We start from the raw sequence: 24,957 nt of genomic DNA on the forward strand, positions 1-24,957 counted from the left end.
CACTCTGGGCATGCGTCAAGCACTTGGACGTGCAATCAAGCTTGAAATCATGATCATGGCTAGAGACTGCAATGGCAAGAGGTACAGTGAAAAATAAGTTACATATATAAGGGTCTGTTCTCACCTAAAATTGATTATAAGACATGGAGACATGGTTTTAACCACTGGAGTCATGTTGATTTCTTTTATGTTGCCTTTATGTACTTTTTGGAACTTCAAAATTTTGGCCACCACTCACTTGCATTGTATGGACCTACAGAGCTGACATATTTAAAAAAAAAAAAATCTCTATTTGTGTTCTGCAGAAGAAAGTTATTCACATCTGGGATGGCATGATGGTAAGAAAATTATTAGAGAGTTGTAATTTTTTGGGTGAACTATTCCTTAAGGAAAATAACTCTAGGTTTAAAACAATGATTTCTCAGGATTATTCATAGAGTGAAAAGTCAATATGTTTCCAAATTCCAAGGAATAATGAAGCCTGGCTTTAATTGTTAGGGAGCAGAGAAGAAAATCAATGTGTTTTATTTTATTACATAGTAACAGAATACATATTCTTCAGTTTTAGCATCACATTATAACATAATACATAGTCATTGCTTAATGATGTAATTTTTTCATCATTAAGTATCTAAACTTCATGGCCAAATATCCCCCCACTCTCAGTTACACAACGCCTCGAAAACCATTCTATTCCATTCAGCATTCAACAGACATATACACGCACATTTGCAACACACATACTTAGAATTTTAGAATTCACACTTCTTTTATAACATACACACATCCTCACAACATATAGACAAAATAAAGGGATATTTAATATACAAGAAAACAAAAACTTTGAGGACAGCTGTTTAATAACAGATTTATCTTTGTTTGAACTGAGATCCTGAAACATAGACATCTTTTGTATACTGAGGAAAAGTGCACCTTTAAGAGAATAAGGTACCACTACATTCATGATCTTTCATTCAGGACTCCTACTTCATGCTCTGCTTCACGTGGAGATGAGCAACACTGCATGAATGGTACAAAATGGTGACTGGAGGAAACTGGGCTTTCAGACAAGCCCATAAGTGAAACCACTGTACATTAAAATAACCGTGCACGAAGGGAAGGTGATCAGGGCAGGCCAGAGGAAGGATCATGATGTGTGTAAGATATGGGGCTCATGATGATAAAAACAATAAAGGTAGTTACATAAGAGGGGTAAGAATTAGGAAAACATCTTAAATAACAAACATAGGTCTTTAATATTTAACTACCAATCAGTATCTTTCATTGCCCATTGAACTTCTCATATAATTCTGACCTATGACAGGCTTGATTGTACTGCCCTATGGGTCAGCTGCTGACAAGTGCTTTAGGATAAAAGCTTAAATTGATTCTCACCTGACATTAAAACATTGTGAACTATGTGCTGGATGATGAAAGGGCTTTACCATGTTTAAGCACAGGTAAACCAAAGACAAATCAAGCATGCACTTCCTAGGTCGTACAATTTCATATAATCCGATCTGCACTCCAAAATGCTGTAGTTCAAATGTAAATGGCTTGTTCACATTAGAAATGTAATGACACTCAAAATGGACAGCATATTCAGTCTGTTGGGAAAATAATGACCACGCTTATAAAATTACTGTGTTGTGTAGTGTTGGTGGAGGAGCTTGCTGCTGTTTCCCTTAATGTAAAATGCAGATGCAGTTATTAGAGTTTCATAAGGACTAATCCCTATAAAACTGGACTCAAAGAGAAACCGCACTGACAAACATAATCTCTGTCCAGATATATCCCATACCTTTTCTTATCAACCCCATAAAACTCACACTTAAAACCTGCTTTGATTGAAAACGCATTTAAAATTAATTTGCCCAACATACAAGGACTGTCATAACAGCTTCAAAATGGTGAATTCTGCAACAAGCGCTTAAATGTAAATTTCCTTTTTAAAATGCAAATTAAACCAGGAGCTTAAGTTTCTTCCTAGAATATGTCTTACTGTCAAAACCAAAAACAGACATTCACATATTTACATGTACTTAAAGAGTTTGTAGAAGTCTATCTGTAGAATTCCTGTTTTGAGCCACCAAAATCAACTTAAAATCATAAGTGGGACAGAATTAACTGAAGCTAACATTACTAACTCCTTCTGAGTTAGTCACACTGTCTGTTAATAATATGCCTACAATCCATAATGGCGAGATCATGGAGAGAATGCAAGTGAAAAAATGAAAACAAGTGCAGAAAACAAAAGGAGTCTAAAAAAATAAAGCTTTGTTAAATCTCTGCATTATAGTAATTTTTCTGCTTTTGGTTCTACCTTTAGCTTGAATACAATGGATCTCAGAGAATGAAAACATTGAAGCACTATGTACAGGTACCCACTAATTGAAAGTGACAGCCTGACATCATTCCTGATGGCTGGACAGAATAGGTTGCCTGCAAATGGGGCAAGTGTTGTTTTCAGATAGCCAGCGATCAATGCAATGGATGTGGAACTCGTGGGCGCAGGGCAAACGACGCAGCTTGTTGCCCTGAGCATACTCATTGATGCAGACGCTGCAAGCGCGGCCCTGCTCACCCTCCAGGTTAACCTGACCGTAAGTGCGTGTGACAAGATTGTCGATCTGTTCTTTGGTGAGGCCCCGCGGGTGCTCCTCATCTTCATCTTCATTGAGTAGGAAAAAGTGTGCCAGCCTCAGGATAGGCAACGTGCCGTTCTCCACCAGATTGTTAGTGTCTCTACTGCTAGGCCGTCCCTCTGTCCCAGTCCTACTCACCCGTACTTGCCCTTCCTCCTCACCCTCCGCTAAAACCTCTTCAGCTGATTCCACCCCACTGTGGGCTGTAACGCCCTCATTGCCATTTACACGGTATGCCTGGGCTCTGGCTGCCGGAGCAGAGTCCTGGTTTGGCATAGCAGTCTCTGAGTCCGCTTCTGTCTCCATGAGGGAGCTAAGCTCGCCAAAGCCGGTCATGATCTGCCGCAAGATGGAGCGCAGTGCTGTTGAGCTGGGCTCGCCTAGGCCTGTCTCAGAAATACGGCGTAGCGGGATGCGTATAGTGCTAACGTAAGTGCGGATTCCTGCACGTTCCGAGCGGGAGATGGTACGGCGAAAGCCTCCACTGTCACTCTCAAAAGTAACCGTGTTCTCAGCGGCACGAGCCCGAGAACGCGTACGACTGGCAATGCTGTCCCTGTCACGGTTCTCGCCTGGTCTGATACGCCGCACCTGGAGGTCCAGCATGATCGTGGGGTGGCGCCGCACTCCTCCATTACCTGATGCAGGTGTCTCGCCCTCTTCCTCACCTGCCTCTGGGAGAGATTCCGTAGGCGCAGCCGGCTCTACAGTAGATTCACCAATCTCCATAGGAACAGCTGTACTTCCAATGGCCTCCACTTGTGGAGTGTTGCTGCTATGGATGGGGCTAACACTGGGGGCAGGATTTCTGTCCAGAGGGGAGCGGCTACGTCTTGAGGAGCGAGACAAAGCCCCACCTCCTCCTGCTGCCCTGCGGACACGGCCACGTGAACGAGTCCTACTGTTTCGCGGCTCACGCCCCGCTGGTGCCACCTGAGGGCCAAGCTGAGGCAGGGGGTTGGGGCAGTCTGGGCCTTCATTCGCATTTTGCCCTTCCTCTGCATTAACTGAAGATGTTGTGACCTGTATTTGACCCCTTACAGCACCACTATCCTGCTCTTGTGACTGAGAGGTGAGAGGAGCCTGTGGAGGGGAAGGACTTGGCAAAGGGGGCAGATTCCTCCTCAGAGCTGTGGAAGGAGCCTGTGCTGTAAGAGGAGGTATTATAGGTGGAGCCGAGCTACTACTACTACGACGCACTGCAGCCCTCCTTCCCAAAGTGGGCCTGGCTGTAGTAGAGAATGGTGCAGGGTTTTGAAGTGAGTAAGGTGCATTTCTTATGGGGCTGTATGGGGTCGTGGGTACAGTTGCAGGCGACACTGGGGGAGGAGGCATTGGGAGTTCAGAGGGGTCAGGTGTGTCACTGTGTTCTCCAGGCTCGGGCTGCTCGTGATTGATGTTGATCTCAAGACTAAAGCGGAACTCGCCACTGTTAGGGTTTGTGCGGCTGACAGCACGCCAGGTTTGGTTGCCACTCTGCCCGCTACGTGTGGCATTTCCCGTGCGCCGGAATGTGTTCAACCACTCCAGCAGGGAGTCTCCATTAGATGTCTCCGCACCTGGCTCAACGGCACCTGGAAATGAAACACATTAAGAAACTGTACTATTCCAATTTCACACCATATATTTATGAATGTTACGGAGGATTATAAAACAACGCACATTCATCCTTTACTTCTTTTTGCACAAACTAATTTGATCCCTTTCGCTCTTTTTTTTCATACAAGTAGGTCCACAATGCAACCTGCCCTTGCAGAACTTTGCAGAACAGTGTTTCCTACTGAATCTCCAGCGCCATGGTAAAAGAATGATGCCCAAGATGTGAGCTTGCAGTCTCAATTGAATGTGATGAGATAAAAAGAGCACATGCTTTGAAATAGCGCAAAAACAACACGTCTTTCTATTGCATTGTGTAGGGCTGATTGATCCGTTGAAATAAAATATAAATCATGACCTTATGTGAATATTAAACCGCAAAGGGCTGTGATTATATCAAACAGTCTGCATGTGCCACACGCTACACATCTCTGTTCTGAGCACACATGAGGCAGTTCTGTGCTCGCTCCACAAATTTAATCTCGTGGACAGAATAACAGATGTGTTGCGTTTGATTCAGTTTGGTAACATGAGCTGATCATGTTATATTTACAGCGCTCTAAATTCACTTTAATTGGCCACTACAAGTTACTATACAAATCGAAAACAAACCTATAACACCAGGTTTTAGTGGACAGAAGCGGAGATGAGAGCATTTCACCATATTTAGAATTATTAAGCGGCCTTTCAAAGGCTATTGTTAACGCGACTTCACACAGAAAGTTCCTACAGTTTTTAACCAGGTCCCATAGCAACAAGTTAAGTACAAGTTAAGAAATCTTTAGAGAAATATGACTTCTATAATAATAATAATAATAATAATAATAATGTAGTTATTATTAGTTATTATAATAAAATTAATTTCTTAATGTTGTAATATATATATCCCCTTTTCTCCCAATTTGGAATGCCCAATTCCCACTGCTTAGAAGGTCCTCGTGGTGGCGCGGTTACTCACCTCAATCCGGGTGGCGGAGGACAAGTCTCAGTTGCCTCCGCTTCTGAGACAGTCAATCCGTGCATCTTATCATGTGGCTCGCTGTGCATGACACCGCGGAGACTCACAGCATGTGGAGGCTCATGCAACTCTCTGCGATCCATGCACAACTTACTACACATGCCCCATTGAGAGCGAGAACCCCTAATCGCAACCACGAGGAGGTCACCCCATGTGACTCTACCCTCCCTAGCAACTGGACCAATTTGGTTGCTTAGGAGACCTGGCTGGAGTCACTCAGCACACCCTGGATTTGAACTCGTGACTCCAGGGGTCGTAGTCAGCATCAATACTCGCTGAGCTACCCAGGCCCCCTTAATGTAGTAATATTAAACATTATTAGTATGATGATTATTATATTCAGTATTATGTTACAATTCTGCATCCTTGACTGAAAGAACTTACTGAATCAGTGTTGTTTAATGTTCATATGACAATGTGTAGCTAGCTACAGATAAACTTTAAAAATTAAAATGTTACTATTATGGTCGGGGGGAGGGGCTTAATGTATATAATTTGATTCCATATTTTCTGTTATGTTTATTTATTTTGTGAATGGAATCAAATAAAATTGTTAATAACAAAAATATTAATAGAATTACATTTAAATACTTATTTTGTATGGGGCAGTTGCATGTCATTTTCTTTATGAAGGCTACGCATCAAAACAACTTGAGAACAAAAAAAGTGTAATTCACAATTTGAATAAATTGTACACAGTATAATTTACATAGTGAGCAATACTGATATGCCTTAGACTAATTTAAACATGTAAAATGAAAATGCAGAAAAATGAAAATGCCCAGAAAAGTTTGCAAATTCTGTCTGCACCTGCTTACGAGCAATATGCTTCACTATAATATTTCATGCAAAACCAGTGGATTATTCAAAGAAAAGTTATTATGAGAGTTGCCCAGTTGAATTTAAAATCCTTTCTAAGTACTCACCACTACTGCCTTCTGCCTCACTGTTCTGTGGGCGTGGTTCAGGGCGTGGCTGAGAAGACACTCTCTCCTTTGCACCATCCAGACGCTGCCTCAACTCCTCTGCTGTGACTTCACCTATGATCAGACAAAGACACACCTTACAAAAGAGCTATATTTGGTTCCTTTGGGTGAAAGGCTATGTTTGGGGATTTCTAGTTTCCCATGCTCTGAATTTTTTTATTTCTATGTTGTGACTATAGTATACGTGTATTACTTATTAATGGTAAAACTGAAATGCATTAGTGGTAAATTGACTTTTCTTTATAAATATATATAATGATCAAAACTATGATAATGTAACAATGTATGGTGATAAGAGTACTAAGGGCTCCAGCGTAAAGTACGATTTACATTATTATTGAACTGTGTGCTACAGAGGGTCCCAAATAGGGCCGTTTCTAGGCATAGGTGAACTAGGCGCCACTGGGGGCGCCAAAAGGGATCTCGCCTAGGGCGCTAGAATGGTCTGAAATGGCCCTAGTCCCAAAGCATGGTGTGTATCTTTGCGTATGTCTGTATTTGGAGTGTGCTCACCAGGTGTTCCCAGTAGATTGCTGTCTCTCATTAGTCTGTACTCTTCCTCACTCAATTCGTTAATGAAGTGATAGTATGCCTCCTCCCGCCGAAGGCGCTCTGCCTGACGATGACGCTCGTCTCGCCCGCCGGGAGGGTCCATCACCACAGAAACCGCTGCTCATAGATATTCCAAAGACAAAAAGGGGGAAACATTGTTAAAGAGATACAAATGGTGCGCTGTTTATGACCCACTGTGATGCTTACACCATCAAATGCCATAGAAATCCAACCATTCATTTGCTTCCTTCAAATCTTCCATAGAATAAACAAGTGCCGAAAATTTCGGCTCCTTGCCAAAGGTCAGTTTACCCTGACTTAATATTGGTCTACAATAATATACTACACTAAATCTCTATGACTTACCGAAAACAATACAAAAAGAGTTCATTAAGCATTTTACCAATGTGACACTGGAAAAATTGGAAACCAGGGCAAAATGTAGTCTTTGGATGTTATGTTTTGACAAAGCAAAGACAGGCTTGTTTATTTAGCAATGATCATGAAACGGCATGAAAATGCACGTCGGAAATAATGTGTACATTTAAAGAGAGTCTGAGCCATAAACTTCTCAGTCTCACACAGCCACCATTAGAGGATTGCATGACAAAATGAACGCCAGGCCATCCGAATATCCTCAGTGTGGGGGAAAAAAACACCTTTGACACATGTCAACAAGCAACGATACCAATATGGCATTAACAATCGCGTCAAACTAATAAAACTGAACAACATCCTTGTAATTTATCCAATACCGCTGCTCTGTTCTAATATGTCATACAGTAGGCCACAGAGAGCACCGCAGAACAAGTCAAGCACCAAAACTGACGCTGTCAGCTTCACAACCAATGAGCGAGCCAGTAGCGATGACTGACACGTTGATTGTCCAATCACCATCGCTCTGAGCAGGGACATAGCCAAGAAAAAGTCGGTCTCCATGTCAGCTAGCAACCTACCCGAGAGAGACAATAAAACAGCCTCGGCTAGCACTCTACACTTGCTGAAATTCGCATTTTAAATTTGTCATTAAACTGTCACCACCGCCTGTCATCGGGCAAACGCAAGTCATGAGAGTGAGTGAGCTGTCATTTAAAATGCGCAACACCTTTGATGGTGTCGACAGATTGCTGACAAGCTAACTGTGGGCCAATGAAAAGGTTTAGATCATTATTTTGACAAGATGAGAAAAATGTCACTGACACAACAATGTAACAGGAAATGTGAACTGTATTAACACTACGCAGAGTAAGAACAAAATAAAGAGACAACGCAAGTTATAGATATTTAGGTACCTGAAACAGCAGCTGTAATATGGACGGGCTCTCTTTCCTCTGCGCTCTGATTACAATGTAGGCAAGATGGGACTAACGGAGCTACACAAACAACTGTCCGGACAACTACCATGTGCGCAAAAAACGATCCCCACTGTTATAGATGCATAACAACACTATAATACACAGATTAATAACTTATCAACCATATCAAGTTTGACAATTCGTCTATGCAGTCATTTGTTGTGGTGCAATACATGAATCAAAACTAAATTCTGCAGATATTCATATTACTTTCTATATTCAGGGTTGTTCTCACAACTTTTAACAAATTAAATGTTATTATTTTCTCAGCTATTCGTACTTACTGGATAAGGATTATATATATATATATATATATATATATATATATATATATATATATATATATATATATATATATATATATATATATATATTCACTATTGAGATATACATGGTTTTTCTAGGCCTGAAAATCACGATTACAAAATTCCCGGATATTTCCAAATTTACCCTGACAGTGTGAGCCCTTTATATTTATTATTTAATTCAAGTGCATTGAATTACTTTTGTCATTGAACTATTTTTAAAATAATTTTATCTCAGATACTTAAAAAAAAATGCCTTTTGGAGATAACTTTTGCAGGGAGGGCAAATCCTTAGATTTAGAATGAAGAATTCATTATGGAACGCTGTGTTAAAGGAATAGTTCACCCAAAAAATAAATTATCCCATCACCCCACAAATTAAGATTTTTAGAAGAATATTTCAGCTCTGTAGGTCCATTCAATGGAAGTGATGGTGGCTAGAACTTTGAAGCTCCAAAAAGCACATAAATGCTGCATAAAAGAAATAAATACAACTCAAGTTGTTAAATTCATGTCTTCAGAAGTGATATTACAGGTATGGACGAGAAACAGGTCAATGGTCCTTTTTCAGTATAAATCTCCACCTTTCACCACATAATATAGCCGACCAGTAGGTGGCGATATGCTCAAAGAATGCAAATTGCCAATAAATAAATAAATAAATAAGGAAAATGTGCAAGTGAAAGTGGTCATTTATAGCAAAAAAGGACTTTAATATTTATCTGTTTCTCACCCAAACCTATTATGTCACTTCTGAGGACATGGATTTAACCACTGGAGTCATATTGATTAACTTTTATGCTACCTTTATATGCTTTTTGGAGCCAAATACTTGTTTAAAATGTGTGTGGCTCTTTTATATTTATGTAACTACAACGAAAATATAATGCAACACAAAAGTGCTCTTTGGCTGAGAAGAGTTAAAATCCACGTGGTGCGCCACAAAGCCCATTGCTCGGTTGTTAGTGCCATTCACGACGTTTTGCGACATTGCCGTACGTGGACGCTGAACTCTCCCGGGTGAGATACCGGCTGAGCAGCGCAGTTGCAGAGAAAGATCGAAGAAAGCGACTCATAACCCAGTAACACTTTGCGTTTTTTGCCTGATCAGAAGCGCACGTTGTTCATACATCGTTTCAGCCGCCCGTAATTGCTCGCGGTAAATGTGGACTCTTTAGTAAAGTTGAAAGCGCGCGAGGGAAGGCAACTAATTGTCTAAACGGGGCTTGAAGTAAGTTGCCTCCCCAGCGGCGCTTTAAAGGGAAGGCGCAGCCCGGATCCTCGTTATAACGGTGAAAATGGACTATGATTTCAAAGAGAAGCTCACCGGGGAGAGAGAACGAGTCGAGGATCTCTTTGAGTACGAGGGATGTAAAGTTGGACGGGGGACATATGGCCATGTGTACAAAGCCAAGAGGAAAGATGGGTGAGTTTGCAGGATAGACTTGTGCATCGATACGAGGCCTGCGTTCCCGTCGCATTCTGCTCTCAGAAATCAAAATAGACAGCGTGTTAGCCGCTCATGTCCACCTTTTTTATAGAGACACATTTCTTATATTATAAAAGAGGTAGATTTGCACCGCTCACAGCGCCAGTGAAACCACATTTTGAGGGGGGGTTTGAATGTACGTCAGCAGGCAGGAATGATTTTGTGAGCCCTGTTTTCTAGACCAATAAAAAAACTACTTAAATCTCAATATTATGTCGATACATGAATGTAGTGTTAATATGCTTGACGTCACTCATGAGATGTTACCATAGAGATCGGTATCAGCGTACAGCTGCATCCGCTCCAGTTCACGGGTTTAGAGGAGGATCTCTTGGGTCCTCGTTGCCATTCTCAGGTGTCTTTAGGTTGCAGGGCTTCTACTGGGTTGTTGTTTTTTTTTCTTTTCTTTTTTTTCTGTCTGTCTTTTTTTTTTATTTGTTTTTTATTTTTATTTTTTTTATTGTATTCAGCACCACTCTACGTCAATGACACTGCGCAGTTCGGAGTCACTCACCAGTTTGTTACCAATTCTGTCGTCGCAGCATTTGTTGTTAGTGATAATGAAAGGTTTTTAGAACTAAAATACAGCCATGACGTGCTTGGCTTTGTAGTCCAAGAAAAAGGACACATAATTTTATGTCAACAAGTCTATGTTACCCCAAAAAGATCAATGTAGTGCCACAACTTAAATGCTTAGTAAATAAACAACAGGCGATGGGCCAAATAAACACAATATATTTTAAAGGTACATTTTGTATTTCGTATTTTTTTTTTTCTCATTAAAAAGTTGCAATTTATAGTAATTGTTAAACGTATGTATAAACTCATGAGCACTCACATGAGATGAAGACGACATATCAGTAACCTTATAAAAGCGGTTTTATACTACATGGAGAGGGTCCCCTCATGGGGGCTGCCATGTTAGTATCACACACCAGTTAAAGACTACTAGCTTAATTTTAGTACCTGCCCTGTTTTGGACACTTTCACTCATGGATTAAATGAATTAGGGCTGATTGTTAATAGTGCATTTCTACATTGGCATCAGTAACTGAAAACTCTTGCATTTTAATGATGCTGCAAACATCAACTAAAGTTACATTAAAATGTGCTATCTATGACTTCATGCCTCATTCTATGAGTACAATTCACACGAGATCAGTGTGTTAACTACTCAATGATTTAAAGTAATGTATATGCAGTAGATAATGTGTAATTTGTAATGTTTACCTTTTGAGGGGGCCTTTATTCCTAGATGACTGCCATATTGACCAGCACAACCTAAACAAAATAAAAAAAATACTTGTGCACCTTTAAATTAATAACCTAAGTAATTATCCCCTCTTGGAAAGTAATAAAATGACCATGACTCGAATAGGTTATGTGAAGTATTTGGTGCCAATTTGAATGCGAAAGAAAATCACAAGGAGAAAACACACAGAAGACGATAGGTTATAATCTACTGATCCAAGAATGCTGGAAAAGAGAATTGGGAGGTCTGTTTTATTAGAAGTCTGTTGGGGAAAAAAAGGGAGTTTATTGAGAGAAATTCTTTTGCTCTCAATGTTTTTGGTATCTTGCCGAAGCACATTCTGCAAACTTTCTCACTACCTGACACAGACACAGGATTTTATCGGTACTCTTCATCCAAAACAAGACAAATGATTACCTTCAAACACAATGATCAAAGGACTACAGAAAACAGTATAACAAGTGTTACATTTCTTGGTAGGATTAGATAATAATGCATATATATTTCAGCTTTGATTTTCTACATTTTAAAGTTTAGACATATTTGTCAGGTCTCTTTAATAGACCACTACACAGTACACACCGATGCAATTCTTTTGATTGCCAATTTTAGCTGCATTGTTTGATTTTACTCCATGGTTTAATTACTCACACTTGGAAAATAACAAAATTACCATATGTCTCAAATAATTTTGCATTAATTAGCAAGAAATTAGGGCTGTGGCAGCTGTGGCTTGGTGGAAAAACAAAAAGCACACTACATTTTACTTGTATTTATTTTTTAATTTTTTGAGGATGCTTAAAGCTTTACTGAAAATAGCCCTTAATATCTGCAGGACATCGGTGGTCATATTTAGGCAGCTGAAATAGCATTCTTACCAATGTGATAAAAACCTTCTTTCAGAATTCCTAATATTTTATTGTATTTTTGTATGGGTACGGGAGGTCTGTTTTCCATACTGATCCCACACACTAAATTGATGTTTAACTCTTAATAACTTTTTGGTTTGTGTGCTGCAAGCTTTTGTTCACACCAAATGCCAACTATTTATATTGGTAGAAGAATGGATCTACTGATGAGTTAAGTTGGTTCTGAGGTGCCCAAAGCTGAGTTATTAAAGTCCAGACAGCCTGGCGGCCAAAGTCTCGTTTGAGCGTCCTAAGTGTTTAAAGATGTTTTTGTTCACTAAAAGTGCTGGTTGTTTGAGTGGTTTACAGCTAATTTGTTCTCCTGAAACTGGACAGGGCATTAGGACTTTTTATGGGTTTGTGGCATGAGGTTTTTTAGGTCCTGATCTCAACATGGCCATTCCCTCTTACCTTCATCGCCCCACTTTAGCAATTGTAAGACTTTCGTTGCTGGAAGGTGTGGTGTAAATAAAAGAATACAAATCTTTGGGGACCATTTAGACTTGGAAGAGCCTCCCTAGTCTTCCCCAACAGGTTTATTCTCTTTGTAAGTGGTTTAATGTGCTCTGTAAGTACAGATTTTGGGAAATATACTGAAGAGTAATTGTGGTTGCCGCTATCTCCATTTGCAGGAAGGATGATAAAGACTATGCTCTGAAGCAAATTGAAGGCACAGGAATCTCTATGTCTGCCTGCAGAGAGATAGCAGTAAGTACATCAAGCTTTAAATGTGTTCCAGTCAAGAGGATGATCTTCAGGTAAAGTAGCTCTGGCACATGCGATCTTGGTTAACTAAAGTTCCTAGAAACACATTTGGGGCACGTGAATATTTTAGAGTGTGTAAATCTTAAAACAACTTCTTTTAACATTCCAACAACTGTTTGAACATGTAAGTGCAGTATGCAGTAAATGCTCTTTAGAAATGAAATGTGTAAATTTTTGATGTTAAAAAAATATATCCTTCTATCTTAGTTTAGTGTGCAGTAAGCCATTGGTTGGTTGACTTGCCAAAGAGTGAAAACACTGGCTCTGTGGTGCTTTCTAAACATTGCTTTCGAACAAAGGCAGACGGAGGGAGTGTTTCTGGAAACCTGTTTGGAAGTAAAAAATATTACATACTTAACATTTTAAGAATGCTATTTTTGATAAATTCCCATTTTTTGGCTATGGTAGCCTAAATGCAAAAGATATGGGACATCACCTGCAAGGTTTATGGTTAATTCCCAAGGCTTTTGCACGGTTTAAGTTGGTCACCATGGAGGGAGCTAGTGAAATCTGCCTTATTACAGTTGGCAGGCACAGTTTGAGATCAAAGTCAAGGGTGCTTCTGAAAATAGTGAGGGTGCTGTGTATGAAGTGGACACGCAATGTAATAATAAAAAAAAAATAATAGGTGAAATCATGTTTAATGCTACCAAATCAACTTAATATTTAATCCACAATTTACATTGCCTTCGTTTAAGAAAAGGTATTTTTTTAAATGTTCAATATAGCTTCTGCACATGAATGCAGCATGCAATTTTGGAAGATGTTTCAGCAACCACTGATCTAGAGTAAGTTTTTGCGTTTCATTAATAGTTAAGGGTTTGGATTTGGCTTTGAGAAACTGATCCTTGACCAGCAGTTATGGGACGATTTATCCCATAGCAGAAATCAAAAGCAACAGGCTTTCTTGGAACAAGATAATTCCACTAAAAATACTCTTTGCTCGAGCGGAGGTCTTAACCAATCAAATGCTCAATTGTACGATGGACGCATGAAAAAAGAATGCTAAGCCTGATATATGTGCAAAAATGTGCGTTCTTTTGTGTCGTTACCTTCTCATAGACTAGTTCAACGTCATCATCCACTGCCGAAAAATGGGATTCCAATCCTCAAAATGCAAGTACAGAGAACAAATAAAATTACCCGGATATGTTCTTAAGCACACCAAACCTGTTTGAAGTCTTAGAAATCATGGCTTTACGATAGCTGAAGAAGGACATTTGTCATGTTTTTTCCCATCAAGTGTTTCCCGCAGTAAGCTCGTGAAAGTCTGACGACCATGAGAACTTGTTTTGTTCGGTGTCATTTTAATAAAGTAATAAACACATGGAGGAAATTAGTTGTAACAGGCTTTTTTCTTTCAAAGTGCTACTAGTCCATCAAATCTCACTGGTCTGATTATAATGCTGTCACTGGTGTGTATTAATGCCAGAATTTATTTTACTGGCTTCAAATGTGCTGTGACGGGCAGTTGTGTAACAGGAAGAACGCAAGAACATCTCAATCCTCAAAATAGATGCGTTCTATGTCCTCCTGTCCTTCCGAGTTCATTCTTCCAAGGATGTTTGGCAAGATCGGTCTTAATAAGAATGCAAGTCCATTCTCTGCGTTCTTTGAATTGAGATTCACCCATTGATATGCAAGATAATACCAGAGATTATTTAGCAGAAATGGGTCAATTCTACTTAAATGAATGGGAGAAATTGGAATGCTCAACCAAAGAGCCAATCACCTGGGGCCTGGGTAGCTCAGTGAGTAAAGACGCTGACTACCACCCCTGGAGTTCGCGAGTTAGAATCCCAGGGTGTGCTGAGTGACTCCTAAGCAACCAAATTGGCCCGGTTGCTAGGGAGGGTAGAGTCACATGGGGTAACCTTCTCGTGGTCACTATAATGTGGTTCGCTCTCGGTGGGGTGTGTGGTGAGTTATGCGTGGATGGCGCGAAGCCTCCACACGTGCTATGTCTCAGCGGTGATGCGCTCAACAAGCCACGTGATAAAATGCGCTGATTGATGGTCTCAGACGCGGAGGCAACTGAGATTCGTCCTCCACCACCTGGATTGAGGTGAGTCACTACGCCACCACGAGGACTTAGAGTGCATTGAGAATTGGGGAGAAAAAAAAGAGCCAATCACCTTTTAGATACAGACATTACCTGTCAATCAACTTTAGAACGCGCATTAGCTATACAAGCTGGGAAAATTGCGTTTTTAGCATAATATGAGGTAAAGAATCACAATTTATGATTCAGGTATTGTCAGATTTTATTGCTGATTTGAAATATGTTCTTTGATTGTAATCTTTACCAACCATTTTTGAGATTTTGGTCTTTCTCCATTCAAGTAGATAGGAGCTGCACTGGCATGACTGGAAATAGCCTCCCGAGAGTGTTCCAAAGATGGCGGCAGTGGACTGACTTGCTAGAATGACTTTGATAATACTTTGATTTTGCGTATGTGTTCTTCAGGATTCAAGGAAATCTGCTTTGCCACTTTACTGTGTTATTAGGCTTGCATATTTAATTAAGGGTGCTCTAGCGTTTATTTGAGGGTGCTTAGCACCCCTGTCTGTAGAACCGGGCCTGACAGTTGGCCCTGTAACTTGTTTAGAAGAGAAGTGTCTGTAGAATGTTTTATTATGAATAAACATTTTGGTCTTGAATGAATCTGAAACGATCGATGGCCTCAGATCTCTTCATGTGTTTAGTGATTTTTAGGTCTTGAAGATTCCATAAAAATCACATGATGAATGCAGTTTTTTGTCCTGTGTTTGTTTCTTATTGAAACAACATTTGGGTGGGACATATCCAAAGGTTTGTAAATAACCAACAGGATTTTCTTACATCTATGAACAATGATTGGCTACTAGGGCTGCAACTAACGATTGATAATCGATTAATCTAACGATTATTAGACTATTCTGCGATTATTGCAATGATTAATCATTAGCCCTTAACCGATTATTCAGCTTGTGCCCAGATTTAAAAGGTTGTATAAAATGTGCTTACTAACAATAAAGAGGACAAAATCATCTTTTAAAAATACCTCTAAATGTCATTCACTGAATTGAAGGAAAAAGCACTTTTATTCATTAAAATTCTGTTAAAAATTCACAGCAAAAAATTCCTTTTGTTATCAAGTGTATTTGTCTTGTTTTCCATTTAAAATTGTTTAAAAATCCTTAAAACAAGATACATTTACTTGAAAAGCAACATATAAGATATTTAGACTTGCTTTAAGATAATGTATCTTAAATATAAGTGTATTTTTTATAAAAGTATATTTTTTTTCACTTGGTTCTACTTCTGCGAGTGCAGTAAAGACAAAATATACTTCAATTCAAGATCTATTCTCTAAAAGCGAGTCTAAATATCTTATATGCTGCTTCTCAGGTGAATGCATCTTTTTTTAAAGGATTTGTATTTTTAATATTATATTCAACATTCTCAGATAAAATTTTTTTCTTCTGCAGTATAGCTTCTAAAGTAAATGTACATTGTTTTAAAGATGTTTTAGATATTTATATTGGAAAACAAGCCAAAACAAAAACAAAATTTTGTCTCACCTTTTTGTTTACGTCAGTCCATCTTTAACTCACACACAAAAAAAACTCTCACTTATTAATAAAGCTATTGCCAATTTTCTTATAAACACACAGTGACATATATTATGATTCAATACATCGCGAGCCATCACGTTATAATCTAGCTGCATTAAGCGTGCATGCTCGAGGGATGAGCGTCACTGCACCATCAGCCGGGTGCAGTTTTAATCTCTCCCCCTTAGATCGGGACACTTCGCGCAGCTCATAGAAGAGGCGCTGACCGCACAGAGAAATGCCAGTTTTGGAGTTTGTAGTTATTTACATGACCTGCTTCCTTATTATTTGAACTTTAATAAAGCTATAAAGATGTAACACCGGGGTGTTTCCTTTAAAGACGCTCGACACGCAAGTTTTGCTTCAGCGGAGCGGCAGGTCCAGCTCCACTTATTCCACAACAAGTGTGCTCCTATACTTACTTATTTGGTATTTTTTGTATAATTCCCTCATACTTTGCGATCTACATCACCTGAAGCTGTTTGGAATGTTTAGAATGCATCTGGGCTGTGAGCTGTTTTCTTCCTCTCCTCAGTCAGGCGCGAACTGCAGTGCTGCTCTCGCGCGCCATCATTGGAGTTTCATATGATCACATGTTATGTTAAATGAGATCAAATGACTATTCGACAATGGAAATTTTTGTCGACAATGTTTTATTGTCGACGTTGTCGATAACGCCGACTAATCGTTTCAGCCCTCTTGGCTACGTGCTGGTCTGTTGCTCATTCCAGAGACCATTTGATTGCACAGAAATCTGTGTAGTGCAGTATGAGTCATCAATATTTTTGTACTGTAATACTGTAAATTTGAAATGTGTAACTACTAAAACTGAACGTCAAAGCAACATACAAACTAAATGCCACAAAAGTATTATTTTGATTTTTTCAGGGGATCTTTAAAGGGATAGTTCACCCAAAAATGAAAATTCTCATCATTTATGCCATCCCAGATGTGTACGACTTTCTTCTGCTGAACACAAACAAAGATTTTTAGAAGAATATCTCAGCTCTGTAGGGCCATATAATGGTGATCAGACCTTTTGTAGCTCCAAAAATCACAAAGGAAACAAAGTAAACCAGATGACTTAAGTGTTTAAATCCATAGCTTCAGAAGCGATATGATAGGTGTGGGGGAGAAACAGATCTCATTTCTCTCTCATTGTATGGACCTACAGAGCTGAGATATTTTTCTAAAAATCTTGGGTGGGTAAATTATGAGAATTTTCATTTTTGGGTGAACTATCCCCTTAAGTACTTGGGTTACACTTATATGATGCATTAAAAATCTGCATAATAAAAAAAACCTTCAAATTCTCATGTACAATGTAGTGTGCTCATTGCTAACAAAATAGCTATTTTGTACAAAAATCATTAGCTAAAGGAGTATTTAGCTACATGAAATTTCTAAATATCAAAATGTGGTCCAAAATGTGGATTTGTTTTAGAGACTACCTTTTCAAAAACAGACGGTCATTCTGCAGTAATGCAGTGCTTAACAAACTTACTTAAGACTGATGTGGTTCTGTGTACTTTGGGTTCTGTGGGTGCACTGTAGATGTCTGTCTCAGTGGGGGTGTGCATGTGTGTGTGTGTGTGTGTGTGTGTGTGTGTGTGTGTGTGTGTGTGGTTCTCTTTGCTCCCTGCAGCTGCTGCGTGAACTGAAGCACCCCAATGTGATCTCACTGCAGAAGGTTTTCCTGTCACATGCCGACCGCAAAGTGTGGCTTCTCTTTGACTATGCTGAACATGACCTCTGGGTAATATACACTCAAATGCACATATTCATGCACACACAGAAATATTTGTATGCACGTCTTGCTGAGTGTGTACGTGTCTCTGTAGCACATCATCAAGTTCCACAGAGCCTCCAAGGCCAATAAGAAGCCTCTTCAGCTGCCGCGTGGGATGGTTAAGTCTTTGCTCTACCAGATCCTGGACGGCATCCACTATTTGCACGCCAACTGGGTCCTGCACAGGGACCTGGTGAGCTTGTGTGTGTGTGTGTGTGTGTCTGTCTTTGGCAAACTGAACACTAGTGCATTTCGTACCCATCCAGAAGTGTTTGATTTGGCATGGTTATCATTCTTTTCATTAAATTTTTTGATTAGTGAGATGATAAATGACAGGAGGCCTGTCAAATCTGAATTCTTGCTCCTGAGTCATCTCACTCAAAAATATTATTTTTATGAGTTGAATGTAATGAAACCTGGCTTGTTATCATGAATGTCATGACAATATTTCCAGCAGGTGTCAGCATTTATTAAATTTTTATTAGATTATTTATTTTCACATCTGATCTGCTTTAAAGGCATGTGCTCTGACAGTAAGCTCTGTCCACAGAATTTGTGGTATAATGTTAATAACCACAAAAAATAAATTTTGCTTGTCCTAAAAAAACAAAAAAGCAAAAATCATGGTTATGGTGAGGCACATACAATGGAAGTACACAAGGCAGACAGCATTAAAATAGATTTTGAAGGTATACCCACAAATTCTCTTGTCATTTACTCATTCTCATGCCATTCCAAATGTGTATGACTTTTTCTTCTGTAGAACACAAACAAAGATTTTTAGAAGAATATCTCAGCTCTGTAGGTCCTACAATGCAAGTGAATGGTGGCCTGTTGTGGGTCAATACAGATCAATATTTAAGTCCTTTTTTACTATAAATCTCCACCTTTGACCAGTCCCGGCCAGTAGGTTACGATATGCACGAAGAATGCGAATTTCCAAAAAACTTAAGACAAATGTGGATGTAAAAAGGGAGATTTCTAGTAAAAAAAAATAAATAAAAAAAAAGGACTTAAAAATGTATCTGTTTCTCACCCACACATCATATTGCCTCAGAAAATATGGATTTAACCACTGGAGTTATATAGATTACTTTTATGCTGCCTTTATATGCTTTTTGGAGCTTCAAAGTTCTGGCCACCATTTACTTATAATTTTATAGAGCTACAGAGCTGAGATATTCTTCTTAAAATCTTAATTTGTGTTCAGCATAAGAAAGAAAGTCATACACATCTGGGATGGCATGAGGGTGAGTAAATGATGAGAGAATTTTGGGCGAACTATTCCTTTAAACATTATATGTGTTGGAATTAAGGAATTCACTTCTGATATATATGGCACTCACAACTGTATAAAGGGGAATGTTTTTAACAGAACCATTAGCCCATGTGTTCCAGCACTTTAAAGATACAGAATTAAATGAGAGAGGAAGTGTTTAAACATGAAACTTTGACCTGCCCTTTGAACTTTGATTCTTTTCACCACAGAAACCTGCCAACATTTTGGTAATGGGAGAAGGTCCTGAAAGAGGACGTGTAAAGATAGGTATGACATCAGCTGTTTTTTTTTGTTTTTTTTTCCATACTCAACAAGAAGAACAGATATATGTGCACTTGATTGTTTCGCTTCACAATCATAACTATCCTATGCTTTGTATGCAGCGGATATGGGTTTTGCACGGCTCTTCAATTCACCACTGAAACCTTTAGCAGATCTGGACCCTGTAGTTGTTACGTTCTGGTACAGAGCACCAGAGCTTCTGCTGGGAGCCAGGCATTACACCAAAGCCATTGGTGTGTATGTGTGCATATGCACATGCTTGTCCATGCATATGTGAAAAACAATTATGTCTTATGCAACATCACATCTCCCTCAGGACTGCTGCTGTCCCTGTCTTGTATGTTAGATTTCATGTTTCTCCTCCACAGACATCTGGGCGATTGGCTGTATCTTTGCCGAGCTTTTGACCTCAGAGCCTATCTTCCACTGTAGACAGGAGGATATTAAGACCAGTAATCCCTACCATCATGACCAGCTGGACCGCATCTTTAATGTCATGGGCTTTCCTGCAGGTATTCAGCGCTATGCTGTGCTGTCCAGTCGTCATTCAAAACTAGTTGATTCAGCTATATTGAGCTTTGAGACTGTTTTTGTGCTGAACAAGCATTTGTAACCGTTCCCTCAATGTATTTTTAATGTGTTCAAAGTCCGTTTTCTCATACAGAAGTAATCTATAGACAATATAAATGTATTAAACAAGTAACTTTTATTCTGCTGTTACAGTTCAGTTGTACTTGAAAGGCCTAATCTAATTTTCTTCTCAGACAAAGACTGGGAGGACATTAAGAAGATGCCAGAACACTCTACATTGATGAAAGACTTTAGGAGGAATACGTTAGTTCGATTTAATCTCTGGCTTGCTTTGCTGAAATGTTTACACATTTATAAGGTGTTTCAGTGATGACACTCCTCCCTCTTGCTGTAGGTACACTAACTGCAGCCTTATAAAGTATATGGAGAAACATAAAGTCAAACCTGACAGCAAAGCATTCCACTTGGTGAGTGAATCACTGACTCTATCAGAACATACAGTACAACTATGGAAAATCATACATTTATTTAGAAACTTCACACTATTGACATCTGAACTTCCTCTCAGCTGCAAAAGCTGCTCACTATGGACCCAATCCGCCGAATCACGTCTGAGCAGGCCATGCAAGACCCGTACTTCCTAGAAGAGCCTTTACCCACGTCTGAGTGAGTGGCGTCAAATCCAAAATCAGCTTTTGTGAAATGGACTGATTAATATCGGAATATGATTGTTCTGATTATGCACGTGTCATGTAAATGCATTAACCTAAATAAGCCAATATTCTGATTCTAGAAATCCAAATAAAGCCATCTTTACACTGCAAAGGTGGCACAGAGGCTGCATCTGAAGTGGCATTTAGGTGTATTTACACAGACTGTTCAATGCTGCTCAGAGGTGGCATAAATGCATTTACACAGCAATTACAATTACATAAATAATGTTATGAGATTAATGTTTTAAATATAAAATGATTAATCTAAAAATATAAAATGAATGAAAACATGTTTATATTTAAACTTTTCAATATAAAACAAAATTATTAAACATATGCTCTGTCATGATTACAACAAAGCTTAAGGCATTGCGTCTTTACAAAGAATTTTAAACTGGCACAGAGCAGGCTTAACTCGGCTGTGTGTAGATACCTTAAGACTGACAAAAACCTGTATTGATCAGAATTTTTCATCATGTAAATACCTTATAAATATTCATTTATAGCATATATGTGCATGCCCATATGAAAGTAATTCTGGGTGCTTCTGGAAAAAGTCAAGCTGTCGAAGAAATAGGACAATATATGTAAACTGTATTACAATACATGTACACAGTTTAAAGTATGTACAGTACACTTAAATCAGTTGCAATACTTGGATGAGAAGTTATTTAAAACATTTTTTTTTTTTTTTTTACTTTTATGTGTGTTTTGTTTAGTGTATTTGCTGGCTGCCAGATTCCTTATCCCAAACGAGAATTCCTGACAGAAGAGGAGCCAGAAGATAAGGCTGATAAAGTGAGAAATGTGTGTTTGTTTCTTTTTGAGTGTTTATGTGTATGTGTGTGTTTCTGTTTAGAGTGAGTTGTAATGCTCCCTCTTGCTCTCCTGTTACCACAGAAAAACCAGCAGCAACAGCAGCAGGGAAACAACCACACCAATGGGGCGGGGCACACAGGTAACCCAGACAACAGCCACGCACAAGGCCCGCCTCTGAAGAAGGTGAGAGTGGTCCCGCCCACTACTACCTCAAGTGGCCTGATCATGACCTCAGATTACCAGGTAACACATGAAAACACAAGCATTCATTTGTTTTATCTTGTTACTTTACAAACATTGGTGGAAATTATGTTTTTGCTCACCAGCCACAGTGGCTACTGAATGCCCAATTTGTTATATATTTAAGAACTCAGTAGTATATATGTTAAATAGAGCAAATGCACATCTGACAGCAGTAATCAATGGGTATTTTCATTAAGCAGACGCATTCGCTACAAAGCAAAGTTGTAATCAAATGTATTACTTCTATATGTGTGTGATTTTTACTAAGCTAGAGCATTTCTTGTCAATGCCCAATCCAAGATGTGCTACTCACCACCACAGTAGCTGGTACAATAGACAAAATAACCATTTGGCTAGTGGCGGGTGTTAATTTCCCACCCTATTTACATAGCTTAAATTAAAACGTTTTATTTATTATTATTTAAAAAAAGATGCAGAAAAAGTACACCCTTCTTCCTTGTTCCAGCGCTCCAATCCACATGCTGCCTACCAGAACCCAGGACCAAGCACATCATTGCCCCAAAGCAGCATGGGATACTCCTCTACCTCCCAGCAGCCTCCACAGTACTCACACCAGACCCACCGCTACTGAGTCAGGCCACGCCCCCCTCACATCGACCACTAGGGAGAATGTACTTAGAGAGGTGGGCGTGGACCTGGTGCAAACCACCCTCTTACCCCACTTGGCACTTGCTGTTCAGCATTTCCATAGAGACACCACAGGAACAATAACCGTACATGAAGCTAACTAACCTAACAACGCATCAGTATCATAGAGCTGACAGTATCCTCAGCTGAGAAAGAAAAATGAAACCGAAGTGAAAACAATCCTAAAGACTGAGGAAAACAGATATGTGTATCATTGGTGATAGTTCAAGTCTTCGCTGCAAGTCTGTGATCCTTCACATAAAAGTAGGACAAAATACACAATAAAACAACAAACTTTCTCAATGTGTGGTACTGAACAGCTGCACACTGTAGTAAGACTGGTTTGGTTTGAAGTGAATATCTACCATACCAACTAGTTTCTGAAGCCCCAGTCCTTCTTGCCCTCACTTTGAAAGACCTTTGGCCTCTCCAAGACTAAAGCTGCTATGTGACTGCCAGCAAAGATAGAATGACTTGCTTTTAGTCTGTCTGTCTTTCCGTCTGCCCTTACACACACAGATGCATTCAAGCACTCACTCTCAGCCCATTGCTGGGGACCGAATTCTCTGTGCTGGAGCTGCTGACTGAAGCGTTATGAGAACCTCTAGTGCCCCCTGCTGGATTATACTGGTAGTATGCTATATAGCTATATATATATATATATATATATATATATATATATATATATATATATATATAAATAATAAAAAAAAACAGTAAACTTGATTTTAGTAGTTAAATAATTTAATGTTTTGGTTTTACGTTAGGAGAGGTCAGCAACTTCTATTTTGCTGTCAGACCGGCTGTTATGTGTGAAAGATCACCCTTAAGAATTTCGTGACAAAACTAGTTGTGTGGACAGCAGATTGAACATGCATTGTACTGTATTGTAATGAAATATTTTACATTAAACAAATAAAAGTGTAAGCGTTTAAAAAGATAAAGTGTGAGTGAGTGTGTGAGTGAGTCCGAGATTGATTGATTGATTGATTGCAGTACCAGGAACAATAATAACTAAAATTTGCAATGCACCTTTAGTTTATAACTGAATTTTTAAATTTAATTTTGAGCAATTGTTTAGGGATTTTTTCTGTTGCTATTATGGCTGGGTTATCTTTGATCATCTATTTTAAATGAATGACATTTAAAATGTATGAAAATACTGCATTTGAAGTTCATTAATGTACAGTATTTGAAGCTGTACTGTAATACATGTAGATTTTTGCAAAAGCTTACAAATATGACTCAGTCAGAAACAAGGAGACATTGGGAAATTATAATGTGGTGTTGCACCATCAATAACAATTATTCCATAAACGTCCAGACTTCCCTAGATCATTGAAAGAAACTGTAACAATTAATGTTACCTTTATTAAGGGTTTATAAAATAGTTCATTATCGACTTATGAGTCATTTAAAAATGCCTTATAAAAAATGTTATGCAGTTCTAGCAGCATGCATAAAACCACAACGTTCATCCAAAACTTGCCAGATAGTAAGCATTTAACTTACATTTTATAAATGCTTAATTAATAATACTCTTATTCATACTTAGTCATAAACATAAAATGCCCTAATTCATGATTTATGTCACAAAGAAGCAAAATAGACTATTAAAGTGAGATTTTGCTACAGTCCACTTTGTGGTATATTAATAAGTGTGTTAATGACTATATTAATGTCTTGGCTTACTTGTGTTGTCACTGTTATTGTCACATTTATGTCAAAAGAATGGTTTTACCTAGTCCGTGTTACCTGAATTCCTCTGCAAAAACACTTTTCAGGTCTTTGTTAATTTTTTATCATATAATAAAGGATGATGACCATTAAACTAACTTTATGGAGAGGTTTCTGTTGTCGGCCACTGCTTAATAAATGCCTCACGTGTGTCTGCTTTACACCAATGTACATTTTCATTGGTTACTTCTGTTGAATAAGTGTTATTAAGGATTTATAACGTGAGATTAAACGGCTCACAATTTATCGGGCATTGCACCGTATATAAACGGTTAACAAAGCGAACATCAGTGGAAAGTGTTACCAAAGAAACTATTTTAGAGAATGCTCGATGTTATTATTAAATAATTCTGCCTTGTTTTATGATAAGTACGTTTTATAAAGCATTTTCATCCTGACTTCTAGTTGCTGGAGCGTATTATGTGTTTAAAGCCCACTGCAAGAGCGG

General features: G+C 38.9%; 2 protein-coding genes across 3 annotated transcripts; one reads left to right on the forward strand and one right to left on the reverse strand.

Moving 5' to 3' along the window:
• Nucleotides 1–509: 509 nt before the first annotated feature.
• On the reverse strand, nt 510–8,201 carry LOC127434282 (E3 ubiquitin-protein ligase RNF6-like). The gene is made up of 4 exons (XM_051686905.1): nt 8,090–8,201; nt 6,759–6,914; nt 6,186–6,299; nt 510–4,219 (listed from the first exon to the last, which is right to left on the reverse strand). Exons 1-4 carry the CDS (start codon nt 8,199–8,201, stop codon nt 2,412–2,414), a joined length of 2,190 nt encoding a protein of 729 aa, XP_051542865.1. The 3' UTR covers nt 510–2,411.
• Nucleotides 8,202–9,458: 1,257 nt separating this feature from the next.
• On the forward strand, nt 9,459–24,607 carry LOC127434283 (cyclin-dependent kinase 8-like). 2 transcript variants are annotated; one of them, XM_051686906.1, is made up of 13 exons: nt 9,459–9,883; nt 12,739–12,814; nt 18,114–18,224; nt 18,310–18,450; nt 19,746–19,803; nt 19,920–20,051; nt 20,187–20,330; nt 20,583–20,652; nt 20,744–20,816; nt 20,918–21,015; nt 21,782–21,869; nt 21,963–22,124; nt 22,591–24,607. In XM_051686906.1, the coding sequence occupies exons 1-13, from the start codon at nt 9,756–9,758 to the stop codon at nt 22,714–22,716; spliced, it is 1,407 nt and encodes a 468-aa protein (XP_051542866.1). In that variant the 5' UTR covers nt 9,459–9,755; the 3' UTR covers nt 22,717–24,607. The 2 variants fall into 2 exon arrangements, with proteins under 2 accessions (XP_051542866.1, XP_051542867.1); XM_051686907.1 differs by having other exon boundaries at nt 21,782–21,860.
• Nucleotides 24,608–24,957: the final 350 nt, after the last annotated feature.

This window comes from Myxocyprinus asiaticus, chromosome 44 (genome assembly GCF_019703515.2).
Source record: "Myxocyprinus asiaticus isolate MX2 ecotype Aquarium Trade chromosome 44, UBuf_Myxa_2, whole genome shotgun sequence".
Taxonomy (NCBI): Eukaryota; Metazoa; Chordata; class Actinopteri; order Cypriniformes; family Catostomidae; genus Myxocyprinus; species Myxocyprinus asiaticus.